This window comes from Clavelina lepadiformis, chromosome 3 (genome assembly GCF_947623445.1).
Source record: "Clavelina lepadiformis chromosome 3, kaClaLepa1.1, whole genome shotgun sequence".
Lineage (NCBI taxonomy): Eukaryota > Metazoa > Chordata > Ascidiacea > Aplousobranchia > Clavelinidae > Clavelina > Clavelina lepadiformis.
In genome coordinates this window covers 296,421-310,605 of record NC_135242.1, presented here as the reverse complement: position 1 = coordinate 310,605, position 14,185 = coordinate 296,421, and the positions used below count along the sequence as shown (strand labels likewise).

Below are 14,185 nucleotides of genomic sequence, written 5' to 3'. Positions count from 1 at the left end.
ACAATAAAAACCTTTTCTTGAAAACTATTTCTGTTGTAATACGAAAACCTTTCGGCCGACAAGAGGTTAGAGTATTCTAACCGCACGCAACAATAGAGTCAGATAATTCAACAGGTAAATTAAGTTAAGACAAGTGCTTTGCACATCGATGAATATTTGTGTATTTTTAGGTTTCCCTATCAATTTATTTTTTGTATTAAATCAATTCAGTTTTGCGGAAAATTTTACACAAAAATATGTTTTTAATAGAAAACTATTTCTAATAACTTCTCTAGGAAAGTTAAATGTTAGTTTAGCAATTAGCAAAGCAGAAAATAGGTTTTAATGTAAGTTTGCCTCAATTAGTCATCGCGGTCTCCTAGCGGTAAACTTGCAACGCCAAGCCACAGTTTGTTATGAGCAGTTGGCAAGGACGCATCGAATTAAACTCGCTTGATGGTTGAGGGTTCAATGCTCTGGCGTTTGCTTATTTGCTGAAGCTAAGTTTTCTTCTCATCTTAGAGTGGAGCATCTGTCACCATTTTGGTAACAATGAGTACGAAAATAAAATTCGCCACCGATCTTGAAAAATCTGTTCTCATCAATAATTTTGAAAAGCGGGGCTGGACACAGGTGGGTACAGGCCACACTGGAAAGATTGTAATGCCGTAATGCGTTATTAGCTGCTCACTTTAATTAAACTCATCAGCGTGTCAGCACGTTTTACTTTGCGGTTTGAAGCGCAGTTGTTCTAACCGTGATGCCACTGTAGGTGTCAGCTGATGAGGACTGGAATTTTTATTGGACGAATGTAAACACAACCCGAAGTATATTCAGTTTAGAGAACGGCTACAGGTGGAAAATTATGTTTTAATGAAGTAAATTTTATTGTCTTGAAGATGTACAATGATAATTAAGTTTCATTTGTTCTCAAAATAAGAGCTTGGCTGGTTTTGCCTCATACAAAGATTTATGACGTACACAACCATAGTTTCCAATCTTGTCGCTTAAACATTTGTGACAATGCTGCAGATTACATCAGCGTTTTTTTATTCACGCTGCGCCATTTAAAAAGAATAAAATTGATGATATTAAATGTCACTGCATCGATCTTTGCATAAATCCTGGATCCAGAAACATCGCTCAATTTGTCGGTTTCCAATAAAATAGTTCCTCCCACCTCCACCAACTATTGGACTACATTGGTATTTCAATCTAAACATCATTGTTGATCTCGTATGGAAAGTTATATTGTGCACCGGACATGTCTGGTGCATAAAATGGGTCCAAAAAGCTACTTTGTAAGCTAAGTAATTCCCAAGCATAGACATCAGGCGCACACTCGCGCATAGCGGTGCACAAAAACTTACATTCCATACTGGCTGCTGATGCACCTACTAATGATGATTCTATCCTGCATTGTGCAACAATAACATGACTTCAAAGACTACCAATAGTGTGCATGTCTGCTGTACAACCTGGGCTCGACGTCAACTCCGAACACTAGAAACGTGGTCACTAGGCCTGAGCGTGAGGTTTTTCTGTTGATGTACAGTGGCCAGGCTAGTTTTCATCAGCAAGTTATTCTCACCAGTCCCCCTGGGAATTGCACCCATGTCAAATTACATTTTGTACTCGCTTGATGAACTTTTAACTTAGATAATAAATTATAATCAGCTTCTAAAGAGTAACCAGACAAATTAAGCTCTTGGGTGCAATATTGTTATCGTCACCATCACTACTTTCATCAACATTTTAAGTTTTGTCACTTTTTCATGCATTAGTAAATACGAGCCAGTAATTTTGTCCCCACCATGCTTAGGTTGAAAACAAAACCACTGAGATAATTAATGAAAAACTGGAGGTTTGATTCCCTTCTTCTCATTTCAGGCTTTCTGATGATCAAATAATAAACCATTTTCCAAACCATTATGAGCTCACCAGGAAGGACTTGATGGTCAAGAATATAAAAAGATTTCGAAAGGAATTGGACAAAGAAAATCATCCCTTGGCAGAAAAGGTGAGTTATTTTCAAATTCCACCTCACAGCAGTGATCATACAGTGACCATCTGTGACAGGACGAGAATGGACGATACATTCACCTCGATTCAATCCCAGTCACATTTCTTCTTCCAGCCGATTATAACCTCTTTGTTGAAGAATTCCGAAAGAATCCATCTAGCACTTGGATAATGAAGCCTTGTGGAAAGGTTGGTCAAATTGTTTCCTTTTCCGGCACCGAACCTCAGTTAAGATTTTCTTATCTCAGGCTCGTGGGATCGGAATTTTCTTAATCAACAAACTCTCCCAGATCAAGAAGTGGTCGAGGGACAGCAGGTCGTCATCATTTGTGGCTCCTGCCGCGAAAGACGCCTACGTGATATCGCGATATATCGACAACCCCCTGCTCATTGGGGGGAAGAAATTTGATCTGAGAATGTAATTGTCCTCAAACTGCTTTGTACTGGATAACCATTTCATCATTGAACATATTTTAATGGAGACTATCTTCACAGGTATGTGTTGGTGACGTCATATCGTCCATTGAAATGCTACATGTATCGACTTGGGTTCTGTCGCTTCTGCACAGTGAAGTACACGCAGAGCACAAACGAGCTCGATAACATGTTCGTGCATCTCACCAACGTCTCGATACAAAAGCACGGGGAAGAATACAACCCTGTCCATGGCGGAAAGTGGACAATAAGGTGCCGCTAATTCATATCATTGAAAAAATAATCACTTAACATATGATGCCCAAATTACATTATTGAAGTTAGTGCTGTGTACAATATATAGTCATTTTTGTATTTAAACTTCTGTCTTAAATTATCATTTTGACAAAAAATCAACATTTTAAACCGGGTTAAATTGAAAAATCTTCTGCAAATTTAACCGAGTTATGTTGTTTAACACGATCACCAGTAGACAGACTCACAATCTAATGTCATTTGTCTTTGCAGCAACCTGAGGCTGTATCTGGAAGGAACTCGCGGCAAGCAGGTCACCGACAAATTATTTGACGAAATAAACTGGCTAACTGTGATGTCATTAAAAGCTGTGTCCAGTACAATGGCCAATGACCGTCACTGTTTTGAAGTTTATGGTTATGACATCATAATTGATGACAAGCTTAAACCTTGGCTGATCGAAGTAGGTTTTTAGGGTCTCGTTGACATTGTTTGAATGTATAGTTTTCCACTGTTTGTGATTGGTATGAAATACTTGCAGGTTTATGAAGTAACAATTAAAATTACACCAGTGGTGCAAGAACATCGGTATGGTGTGCGATCATATGTCAGCACGGGCTGACACGTGTTATGTTCAGGTGAATGCCAGCCCCTCACTTTCCTCAACCACAGCCAACGACAGGATTATGAAGTACAATTTGATGAACGACACCCTCAACATTGTGGCCCCGAATGGGGAAGTCCCCGATGTAAGGTGGGGTAAAACTCCATCCAAGGAAGGTTATGGCTACTTTGATCTCCTCTACGACGAAGAGCTGGCAAACTTTGAGCAGGGTTCGGGGTCAAGTGGGGGGGTGCAGGGGAGTGAGAGGGACTCAAGGTCAAGGGGGTTGCTGGGGGGAGTAGGGGGCATTAGGGGGAGGGATCACAGCCGGAGTCGAGTCTCAACAACATGGAAATGACTTCACTCAAATTCTTTTTTATTGCAAACTTTTTAGCACTCGCCTATTTCAATTTACAGAAGAGGGTAATCTCGCTATTCTATAGAAACATTATACACATGTGATGTGAAAGATGGTCGTGATATGTGCGATGGTATGCTCAAGATCCATGATGGAGGCTTACTTCATTCCAAACAATTCCACGTCAAAGATCAGAGTAGAGTTTGGTGGGATGACTGGTGGATAGCCCCTGGCCCCATACGCGTAATCCGGGGTGCACGTCAAATTGGCTCTCTGGCCAACAGACATCTGCAATGATTTATTTTTTTATAAACCATATTTTGTAAACATTACTTGCAAGTTTTAAATAAATGTGCCAGTTGTAGTGGTTTGAAAGTCAATTGGTTGCCTCCAATGTATACAGGTTCACTTGGTTGGGAGGAGCCATTTGACGGCGGGTTGGAAACTGAGGAATTAAACCTCTCTGGTGAAGTTTCTGGGTTCCTTCCCCAATTCAAGCAAACCTGTTCATTATGAAGGAACCTTTCACACCACGCTTGCCTGTGCCACGCCCTCGTCCCACCCTTTGATAACTTGACCTTGACCTATTTTGAACTCGAAGTGTTTTCCCCGATCTCGCGACGAATCAAACTTGTTCCCATTTAGCAAAGTTCCTTGTTAACATAAAATGAATGACATCACAAAACTAATTATTCTAAAACTTTCATAAACCCATTGCATATTAATTACTGACATTACGATTCTTTGTCGATAAAACTTTATGAAACTGATGCGACAATTATAAGACCTTTTTGTTGATTATTTATAATGCTACAGACAACTTAAACTGCAGCAGTTTTTTCATTGCAGTGTTTAACCACTCACATCAGAAAAATTGAAGTGCAAGTCAAATACCTGTGTAATGGACGATCACGGTCTGTCCCGGCTTAGGAAAGCTACGTCCTGGAAATAAGAAATTATTAGAAACCAACAAACAATTCATTGTAAAACTTTTAGACAAATTCAACTCACCATCACCAGGCTTGGTGGTCTCGACGGTGACACCCATGTTCAATGCAATGAGTCAACTTAAGTGAATCGCTAGGAAATCTATTCATTAAAACTTGTGATTTAATAACCATGCAATAGACCAGGTCAGCTTACAACCACTCATAATTAGGGCCCGCAAAAGTCAATAAAGTCAAAAATTTTTAAGGACCTTGTCTGACCACGAATCAAAGAATAAAGTTGTTTTCAGCACCTAGGGCAGGGGTGGCCAGACCTGCTTCATGCTCGAGCCGCATATAACAAATTCCAGTTTTAAAAGAGCCACAACACAAACACAATAAAAAACACGAATTTATTCACATACAACGAATTGTAGCTATTGATAAACATTAGTGCTGCGTGGTGATACTATGAGTCTCCAACTGGGCTTCACCAACTCTTTTTGCAATTATTAGTATAACCTTAACCAAGACTTAAAACTAGGTCAGCCCTGACGTACAGCTTCAATCTGACGGTTTACTTAACTACAGTGTACTAGTTAGCACACTTCTGTACAATAATGTACTTTTTGGAGTGTAATTTGATTATTACTAACAATGAGTCCATTGTTAATACGTGTGATACGACGCATTGTTTCATAATCGGATCAAACAACTCGTCTAGACCGGGAAAATTGCATGTCTAATTCAACAATGCTAATTCATTAAAGAGCCGCAATCAAAGGCTCAAAGAGCCGCAGTTTGGCCACCCCTGACCTAGGGGATTGTTTCTAAGAAGTTTATAGGTCAAAATAAAGTCAAAATTTACAGTAAAGTCAAAATTTGTCAAATTATGGCTTTTGTGTTTCTTGAGAGTAATTTTTAAAAATCCTCGTGGAAGCATTGTAAATCAGGAACTGCGACACAATTAAACCATATTAACCCATAAAAGCAGGAAATAAGTCACAATGCCCACTTGGATCAGCAGTAACTTTTATCGCAAATTGTCCATTGTTTATTCATTGTTACGTATTTAAATAATCCTTATGCCGCGTGAAGGGGGTTACATTACTTCTTCCCTGTTTAATTTGCTGTTTATTAGAATTTACCATGCGGAGAAAATCGAGGCAAAGTGCCCTTTTCACAAGGACAAAATAACACAAGCTACCTAAATCTGTCGCCAAAAAACACGACGCACTTTTTATAATCCATAAAACACCTTGCCTTTTCGACAAAATATTACGTTTGGGTCTGAAATCGACAAAATATTATGTTTGGGTAACTGGAGGAAGAACTGTGGCCTCTACAAATGAGCAATTTCGTTAGGTCAAAATTTGATAAAAATAAAGTCAAAAAAAATTTTTTTTAGGTCAAAATAAAAATGGCCCTAGTCATAATACATAGCAAAGATCATGCTTTCTGCCTCAAATTCACAAGTTGTTTTAGATTTATTGCAACACTGAATGAAAGAAATGAATCCGAGATTCAGACAATCGCCAATTTATTATCTCAATGACGGAACTTCTGAGGAAGGAACAAAGTTCATTCGTTCAAAACATTTTGCCACGAATTCTATCATTTTAAAGCAAGAAGTTCAACGTCAAACACCAAAGTGGCATTTGAGGGAATTACCCCAAACACACCAGCTCTCCCGTATGAGCAGTCAGACGAGCAGGTCAAAGTTGCACGAGAACCGACAGTCATCTGCAGAAAGCACATTGTGACATCATTTAACACCAAGCAAAATTAAACGAGCTTAGGCTGGTTCAGTTGTATTTGTTACATAGGAGTGACATCATCATGTGAAATGATATATTTGCAGACAAGTACCTTTAGAACTCCATCCTCTAAACCCCGGATAACCTGAGCTTGACCTAGTCTGAACTCAAACGGTTTTCCCCGGTCTCGCGACGAATCAAATTTTTGTCCATTTTTCAAAGTTCCTTAATGAAGCAAAAATATGAAAGTCTCGAAATTTTAGGAAGTTACTTGACACACAGATACCTGTGTAGTGGATGACAGCAACCTGACCTTGCTTTGGAAGCTCGCCATCTATAGAAAAACATATCAACTAGATCAAAACCAAAGCGAAATATAGAAGCAAAATATCAAGAGACTTGCAGGCAATAAACTCAAGACAAGGAGCACAAATTCATCACAGTTAGTAGGAAGCTAGATCACGAAGTAGTGACAATGCAAAGTGTAACACATGCAATCTGCATTTGCCCACTGACACTACAAGGGATGTCCAACTTCAGGCACGTGGGCCAGAATGTCACCCATCGACAATTTTCATCTGACTCGCGAGAGCAGCAGCCACTAATGCCACCGTGAGAAAAACTTGGACACAGTTTGTCTTCCATTCAGCCAAAAACGCTGCATAACATGAGCCGTAACAAGCCCTAAGCACGAGTTAGCTGCATAGGTAGGCCAAATATTTTCTGAATGCCATTATGATTGCTTAATGCCTGTTTTCCATTGACTTTTGAAGCAGTTAAATTGCTTAGCATTGTGATGTCAGAGTAACAACCAAACGATGTCGGGCAAGGCAGTTTTTCAGTCTTAGTAAAAAGTAATGACATCATCAGCAAGTGGAAGTAGGGCCGAGAAACATTCGCTGAAAGCAGAGTTCTGCAGCCTGAAATGTTACTTGAAATACTGTTTTAGTTTAAGCTATTTGCTATTTTTGTGCTGATATGTTGTATCTGTCCCTCCGAATAGTTTAACATCCTTTATTTGGGCCTTAAAGGAAAAGGTTGAACACTCCTGCCTATGCGTTGCTTGTTAACATAAAACAAGATTTTAGTGTCAAAAGAATTTTGAGTTAGATTAATGCTAATAATCGCTAGTCATAGATAATCATTTTTGTACGAAGACAAAGAGTGGTGTGGATAGTTAAGCAAGCTTGTTCCACGCTCTCCACGGAATAATTCGTTGCAAATGTTTTTGAAATGGTTAATATTTAAAATTGTTGATTAATGATGACGACCAGGTATTGTCAATCTTTAAAGAACACTTGCGACACATAAACTACAAATCCCTAAATTTAACAAAGTTTTACAGTGTGTGTGTTCTAGGTTTTACTAATTGTGATGTCATACTTTCAAAATGTGGCAGCTATGGGTAAGCAAGACATAAGCAATCAAGCCGATGATTAATGACATCACAATGCTCAATAATAGAGCAACAACAATAAAGACAAAACAATAAACACGACCATTTATCCAAAATACAATCGGCAGTCAAACGCAAACCCAGTAGACTTCAGAAACAAGCATAGAAAGTGAACATGCGAAGATAGAATCGTACCTTGATTTAGTTTTGTAAATTGAACCTCAACAACCATTCTAGAAAATTGAAGAAGAAAACACAGAAATATGATGTCTATAGTAACTAAAGCAATACATCCATGCAAAGAAGTAGAAACATATTTCACTTTCAGGTATCGTGCTCAGAAGCAATGTGGACCAGAAAGCAGTGGTGCAAATGACTGTTTTGCCTTTACTGCATTCCGGTGACCTTGTGGAAAAGTATTATGCACTTCAACCCAGCTTGCAGACTTTTGCAAACACAGGAAATCTGTCCATCCGTATTAATTTGAGGTTCAAGAGATAGCGTCAGGCATTAAATTTAGCCCGACTTTGTGAATTGTTAGATTTTATACCCTGCTGATAGCCTAATCGCACATTTTTAAAACAAAAAACACATCCTACCGACTAGACCTGTACAACTCACTTTTAAAGTTCTGATTTCAGACAACTAGGCTATAATGACTGCAAGGTTAAGACCAGCAGGAGTCGGTAAAATTGCGAAATGACTGAATGAGCGCATGTTTTGAAGCTGGTCTATAGTTTTGTGCAAAAAGCCTATTAACCTATCCTAGGATTACACACACATTACAAACGACAACCTGGTTCAAAGTATGCGAGCATCTAGCGCTAACAGCAGCCATGTATGAAAAATTTGTGAGAACTAGGCTTAGAGAGGAAACCGCCATAATTGGCGTGGCACGCCTCACAGCGTTTGTGGTCATGAATAAACCACGTGATAACATTAAAATTAATTAGATATCTATGACTCACAATTACAACCAAAACAGATAAAAATAAGCTTAAGCTGTGATGTATTGCGAGTTGATATTAAGCTTGTTTAACTCAGCCGAAAGGGCGAACTTTGAGAGTACGGTCTCGCCCTCGCAACAAAAATCAATAAACGTTTTTCGCATGCACGAAAAATACGTTGTCGAACTGATAACAAATGAGCCTGAAAAAGCCTTCACGGTCTTCAGGTCCGAATAAATGCACTTATTTATTTTGCAGACAGTGTTTGGTTACTTTTGATACCTCAGCAATCAGCATCACTATTTTGAACAAACAACTTCAAGCATTCACACAACAATGCTACTATAAAAACACAAAAGTATTTTTAAAGAAATAAAAATATTTATTTTAGGTAAAGGGTCTATGAAATGTTTTGAGAAATATGAAATAGTAATAAAAAAAACACAGCACAAAAATGTATCGATTTCAATCGTCATCACTGATGACGTAAGTACTGTCGTCACTATAGCAACCCTTCCCTTGCAAATAATTGATGTCTAGACCATCTGAGCTGACGTCATCTAAGTAGCGAAATCATAACGAAAGATTACAATGCTAACGAGGTTATGTCACAACGTGACGTCAGGATGGGACAAGGGTTATAATGTAGGGGCGGAGTGGTAGAAAGTTATATCTGACCAAACTATTTTGAAACGCATATATTTGAAATTTGGGGCAAAAAAAAAAATTAGAACGATCATATAATTTTTTGTCTTCTGAAATGAAGGTTCTAAATTCGATTCCCGGCAAATGCTGAGGAAAAAGTTTTTATTGCATTTTGATTGAAAGCTCATACGCAGGTTTAGCATTAGCGTGCTTTAGTGTTAAAATATTTCAATGATTAATTGATTACTGCTCACTAAGAGGCACTACTGATCATTTCACAACTTGAAAATGTTGTTAAAACAAATTCTAAGAAATAAATTGTGAAATTGCGACGAGCGATTGAAACTCTATGGAAACAACATGACTGACGTAATTGCGTTGAACACACGAAAAGATTATGGCGCAGACTACAAAGTTCTGTCCCATAAACTATTTGTCCAACTGCAATGCTTTGCTGAGTCGAAATTAACGTCAATTCTTAATCAGGGTTGGTTGTTATTCACGATTGGAAATGTCCATGTTTATAAGTTATTTGAAGCAATTTCAAAGTGTGCAGCTGAGCGCAAAACAGGAATCACGTTTTAGAAAATTGAAAAATGACATAAACTGGTTTTAAGATCACTCATTAAATTGAACAGGTCAAGAATTCCGCAAATTTTTAAACCGTGCAAGACACTTGCAGGGAAAAGAGTGAAAATATTGAACGAATGTGTAGGAAATAATTTGCAGCGAAGGAAAAGACAAAACCGATCTCAACGAAGCAAGAAACAAACAAATACAGCACGTGCCATCAGCTGCCACTGGTGTAAAAGTAATTTCCCACTTTGGTTTCAGTCATTTGCGAGACACGTCCACATTTCTCCACACTGCCACCACTTGGTGCGCGACGTCGACATTTGCATCGAAGAAATTTACAAACGGCCGGCCACCAGGTGTCTCTCACGTCGCCATTGTGCACGCAGAGCAGAAGAAAGAGACAAAATCCCTGAAGCAAAAGATTCACTCCGTGTAAATCGCGCATTCTACTCATATTCATGCATTAACTTCAACAACGCTCACAGGTGATTGTGTCGATACTCGTCTATATCGAAGCCATCAAACGAGGCACCGACCAATTCACCACTTACTTGGATGGAGGTGGCCAGAGTGAACAACCAGTTCATTATAGTAAAGTAGATGACGTCATCTGAGAGCATCAAGAAGTATCCCAACAGCCAGACGAGACCGACCGAGCTCGCGATTAACACCGCGGCCACCAGTCGTTGCCTGATTGTCGATCGCGGTGTGGTCGAAGATACCTGGTGAGTTGCACTGACGCATTAGGCGGTGAAATTTGTGCATTCAAACTGATTGTCCAGAACTCAAAATTATAAACTAAACCCAGTCTAACCGACCAAAAATAATAAGTCTTGTAATTTTTCTATATTAGAGTTTATAAGAAGCTGGTCGTGAAGCAGCGGCTCAACTCACTGTAAATCGAAATCGCTTTAAATTTAATCTGCGTTGGCAGAAAGAATGCAACAGTCGATGAAATTTTACCTTTTTCCGGTTACAGGTGATGTTTCTTATGACGAAATAAAACACGATCAAGTTGAAGGTGAGAATCAGCCCGACTGGAAGCAAGAATGAAAAGTAGAGTGAGTTGCCATGAAGCCAACACATGTTATCTGCAATCATGGCCGACACTGCCAGCTCAGAGCTGGGTTCTGTGACGTAATAATACAAAGCTGTCCGGTTTAGATAAGGAATCCATTGAAATCATAAGAAGGAATTTAAATAGGTAGAATAACTGACGTCATACCAGCGTCACACACGGGTGGTGCATCTGGGAGCTCGGAAAAATAAAGCGTGACGGCGGCGTTGACGGCCACGATGACCAGGGGAGCACCATAGCAGGCTGCCGACATCTTCGTCAAATATCTGTGCCAGTTCAAACGAAGAACCTAAAAGTGGTGGGTTAAAATAATTTGGGCCTAAATCTGAAAACCAACTGAGCTTTTTCATTAAATTTAAACTTGGACCTCTCTCTGCTAACATTAGATCACGAACCTGTACCACGGATCTGTAAAGGCTGTGGGCGTAAGCTGCCATCCAGCAGAAGGTACAGAGAAGGAAAAAATGCAGCATCACAGCGTGAGCCACACATAAAGGTGCGTCCCTTCTCTTGCCCACACCAGCGAGGAAGATGACGTAAGCAAGCATCAGGTTGAGGCACATGTTGATGAGCATCTTTATATGGCGCCTCATGCGGATATGCCTGGATCGAGAAAGCAAATTATTCCCCACGCGGCAACAGAGTTCAAGGAAATCAAAGAGAGCTGAGACTTACTTCGGTACAATGAGCAGGAGCAGGGTGATGGCCAAAAATACGACGGAAATGCTGCATCCTGCCGTGGTCGACAACGCAACATCGTCCGGAATGTCATAGATTGCCTGGGGAAATAATCCCGAGTTAATCTGTTGAAATCACAAATGCGCAAACGCAAAGTTACTCATAAACGTATTTTTTTAACATAAACGACGTGACTTTGTGGATCTCAAAATCACAATATTTCCCCATGAACCAAAATGCTTCACGATATCATTAAAACTAAACATTTTGTCAGGAGTTTTGGCAAGTTCATCAAAGATTGTGAAGCAGCTGCATTTGAAAGTTTTATGTTTGTGCAACATTTTCTGGAAAAAACTCAAAAACAAAAGTTGAAATAAGGGGTCAAATAATATTTTATGTCGTTCTTGTTGAAACCTTCACTCAAAGCTTTGGCAAAAATACTTTAAGTACAAAATGTCCAAAAGCTTTTCCACTCACCAAGAGCACGGCGAAATTGGTCAAATGATTGCATCTGCACTCGGGCGGATTCGAACCCTCCACCAAGCAGCAGCCCTCTGTTGACCAAGAATTTGTTGAAAAGTTCCAGAAAGCGCAAGTCTCGTTCACGTAAGACAACTAAAGAAAACAGAAAATCAGCAAACACTAGACACAAACATTTAGAAAAAGTTTGTTTAATATGAGTTTGATCCCACCTTAAAAGGTTCGTCATTGCTCGTCCGTCCCGCACTCACATTAACGCTGAGATGTTTGATGACAACAGGATTGGAAAGGCCTTCGATGGCTCTGTCCTCGACATCAACCGATACAATCTGAAACCAACACAAAAGGATTTTCTCCCATCGCTTTCGAAAGATACTTCAAGCTCATTATCACGTGGTGTGTGGACCGCGGCATTGTTTTGTTGCGTAGAATGAACAAAAACAAACCCAGTTTGGCTTGTCCGGAGACGGGAACAATTCACTGGTGCGATGAGCAAAGAAAACGACCCGCAAAGGGTCAGCATCATCTACATTTCTCCTCCTTCTTCCTCTTCTTTCTCTTCGCGCAATTTCCAACGCTTCGGCCGGGACACTCACTGCAACAGGCTGAAACTCACTGGTGGTGCCTGCAGCCTCGTCGAGGTAAACTGTCGGTTGGAACTCGGTCGCTATGGTTGCGTTTGTTTTGATCGTTTGTTTGAACTCGGTCGCTATGGTTGCGTTTGTTTGCGTTTGAACTTCTTATTGAAAGAACATCAAACAGTAGATCAGATGCTAAAATGATAAAGTTTTTTGTTCCCGGAGCAGAAGCGATGGAATAAGAAATCGCTCGATCGAGAGTCGAGAAGCTGACAGCGATGAAGTTGGTGGATGGAGAGGCATCGAGAGCTAAGACGACCGGAGCTGGAACGTTTTGAAAGATTTAAATCATTTCAAAGGTCAGCCTGGTTCGGACAATTAAGCACGACCTTCAATAGCTCTAATGCACCTGTAGTGAAAGAAACCGTCAAAGAAAAGTGAGAATATGCGACGGCCGTGCTCGTTGCTTCAGCAAGCGCCCGAACGCTGGCTACACAGAGCGAGTTGGATGGCAGGTTGTCCACGACTACACGTGACGATAAGGAAGTCTCGATGACGATTCCATTGCTAACACACGCCACTAAGAGCATATACTACGTCACGGGTGTTTAGAAGTAACAGTTACTTACTTTCAAGCGACAAGATAAAGTTGTTATTAACGTCAAATTGCACAAAGTAGATTTATGTAGGAATGATACCAAGCAAATGTGTCAAACATTATGTGCTAAACAATTCTATTGAAACTACCTCTCACGTCAAACGCTATTGCTTGGTCCACGGCGCCAAAGGAGACCAGAACCGTCCGTTCAGTGATGTCTGATACGGAAACGTTAAGAAGCTAATTACTACCTCGTTTACATTTGCATCCATTTGCGGCAGGGCAGGGCCAGTCCTCCCATTTATGGTAACCAATGAGGACACACGGTTCATTAGGATCTGAGTTCGGTTGAAAAACTTGCCAGTTGGTGTAACAACATGTTTCCGCTGTGCCGTCCGCCCACACAAAGACTTCGCTCGTCTTTGTTAACCCGATGTAGTAGCGGCCTTGATAATCTGGAGAAATTGCCAAGATCGTTATTTTTTACTATTGCTGTTGTTGTTGAATGTAGAGCAACAATTTTGCAATGTTGAAATTTTGAAAACAACAGCCTACTCATACCTAGAATGGTTTCCAGAAAACTTTGGATTTCCTGGCTATTAACAACAGCCAGTGTGCCCCCTCTGTCTGTGCAATCGGTGGTTGCGTCGTCGTGCACAAAACGGTCACTTTCAACGAAAAATTCTTTGCTCGATGAAAACTGGTGCCAAGTTCCAGCTATGACATATTTGATAAGTAGAAAGCAAGCCAGGAAAGACACAAAAACCTGCATTGCATATGACGTTGCATCACAAAAGGAAGCCAGCATGCTTCAGATCGTTCTGTAAATTTTACTGCCATTTCCTTCCACGGAAGGACGGCATTTTTATCTGCTGGTTTGTATTGATGAGTGAG

At 40.1% G+C, this 14,185-nt stretch overlaps 4 protein-coding genes across 4 annotated transcripts; 1 reads left to right on the top strand and 3 right to left on the bottom strand.

The window, feature by feature from the left end:
* Nucleotides 1–421: 421 nt before the first annotated feature.
* LOC143448349 (polyglutamylase complex subunit TTLL1-like) lies at nt 422–3,996 on the top strand. The gene is made up of 8 exons (XM_076948048.1): nt 422–612; nt 752–834; nt 1,870–1,999; nt 2,059–2,190; nt 2,250–2,419; nt 2,497–2,688; nt 2,944–3,133; nt 3,309–3,996. The coding sequence occupies exons 1-8, from the start codon at nt 532–534 to the stop codon at nt 3,630–3,632; spliced, it is 1,302 nt and encodes a 433-aa protein (XP_076804163.1). The 5' UTR covers nt 422–531; the 3' UTR covers nt 3,633–3,996.
* On the bottom strand, nt 3,634–4,783 carry LOC143448350 (uncharacterized). Its single transcript, XM_076948050.1, has 4 exons — nt 4,644–4,783; nt 4,527–4,574; nt 4,173–4,285; nt 3,634–3,920 (listed from the first exon to the last, which is right to left on the bottom strand). Exons 1-4 carry the CDS (start codon nt 4,678–4,680, stop codon nt 3,792–3,794), a joined length of 327 nt encoding a protein of 108 aa, XP_076804165.1. The 5' UTR covers nt 4,681–4,783; the 3' UTR covers nt 3,634–3,791.
* Nucleotides 4,784–6,081: 1,298 nt separating this feature from the next.
* LOC143448351 (peptidyl-prolyl cis-trans isomerase FKBP1B-like) lies at nt 6,082–8,713 on the bottom strand. The gene is made up of 4 exons (XM_076948051.1): nt 7,907–8,713; nt 6,602–6,649; nt 6,428–6,540; nt 6,082–6,301 (listed from the first exon to the last, which is right to left on the bottom strand). Exons 1-4 carry the CDS (start codon nt 7,941–7,943, stop codon nt 6,173–6,175), a joined length of 327 nt encoding a protein of 108 aa, XP_076804166.1. The 5' UTR covers nt 7,944–8,713; the 3' UTR covers nt 6,082–6,172.
* A 1,380-nt stretch (nt 8,714–10,093) lies between these two features.
* Nucleotides 10,094–12,638, bottom strand: LOC143448535 (adhesion G-protein coupled receptor G7-like). The gene is made up of 9 exons (XM_076948330.1): nt 12,492–12,638; nt 12,328–12,444; nt 12,113–12,250; nt 11,633–11,736; nt 11,353–11,560; nt 11,105–11,246; nt 10,843–11,009; nt 10,431–10,601; nt 10,094–10,288 (listed from the first exon to the last, which is right to left on the bottom strand). Exons 1-9 carry the CDS (start codon nt 12,636–12,638, stop codon nt 10,094–10,096), a joined length of 1,389 nt encoding a protein of 462 aa, XP_076804445.1.
* Between the last annotated feature and the right edge of the window lie 1,547 nt (nt 12,639–14,185).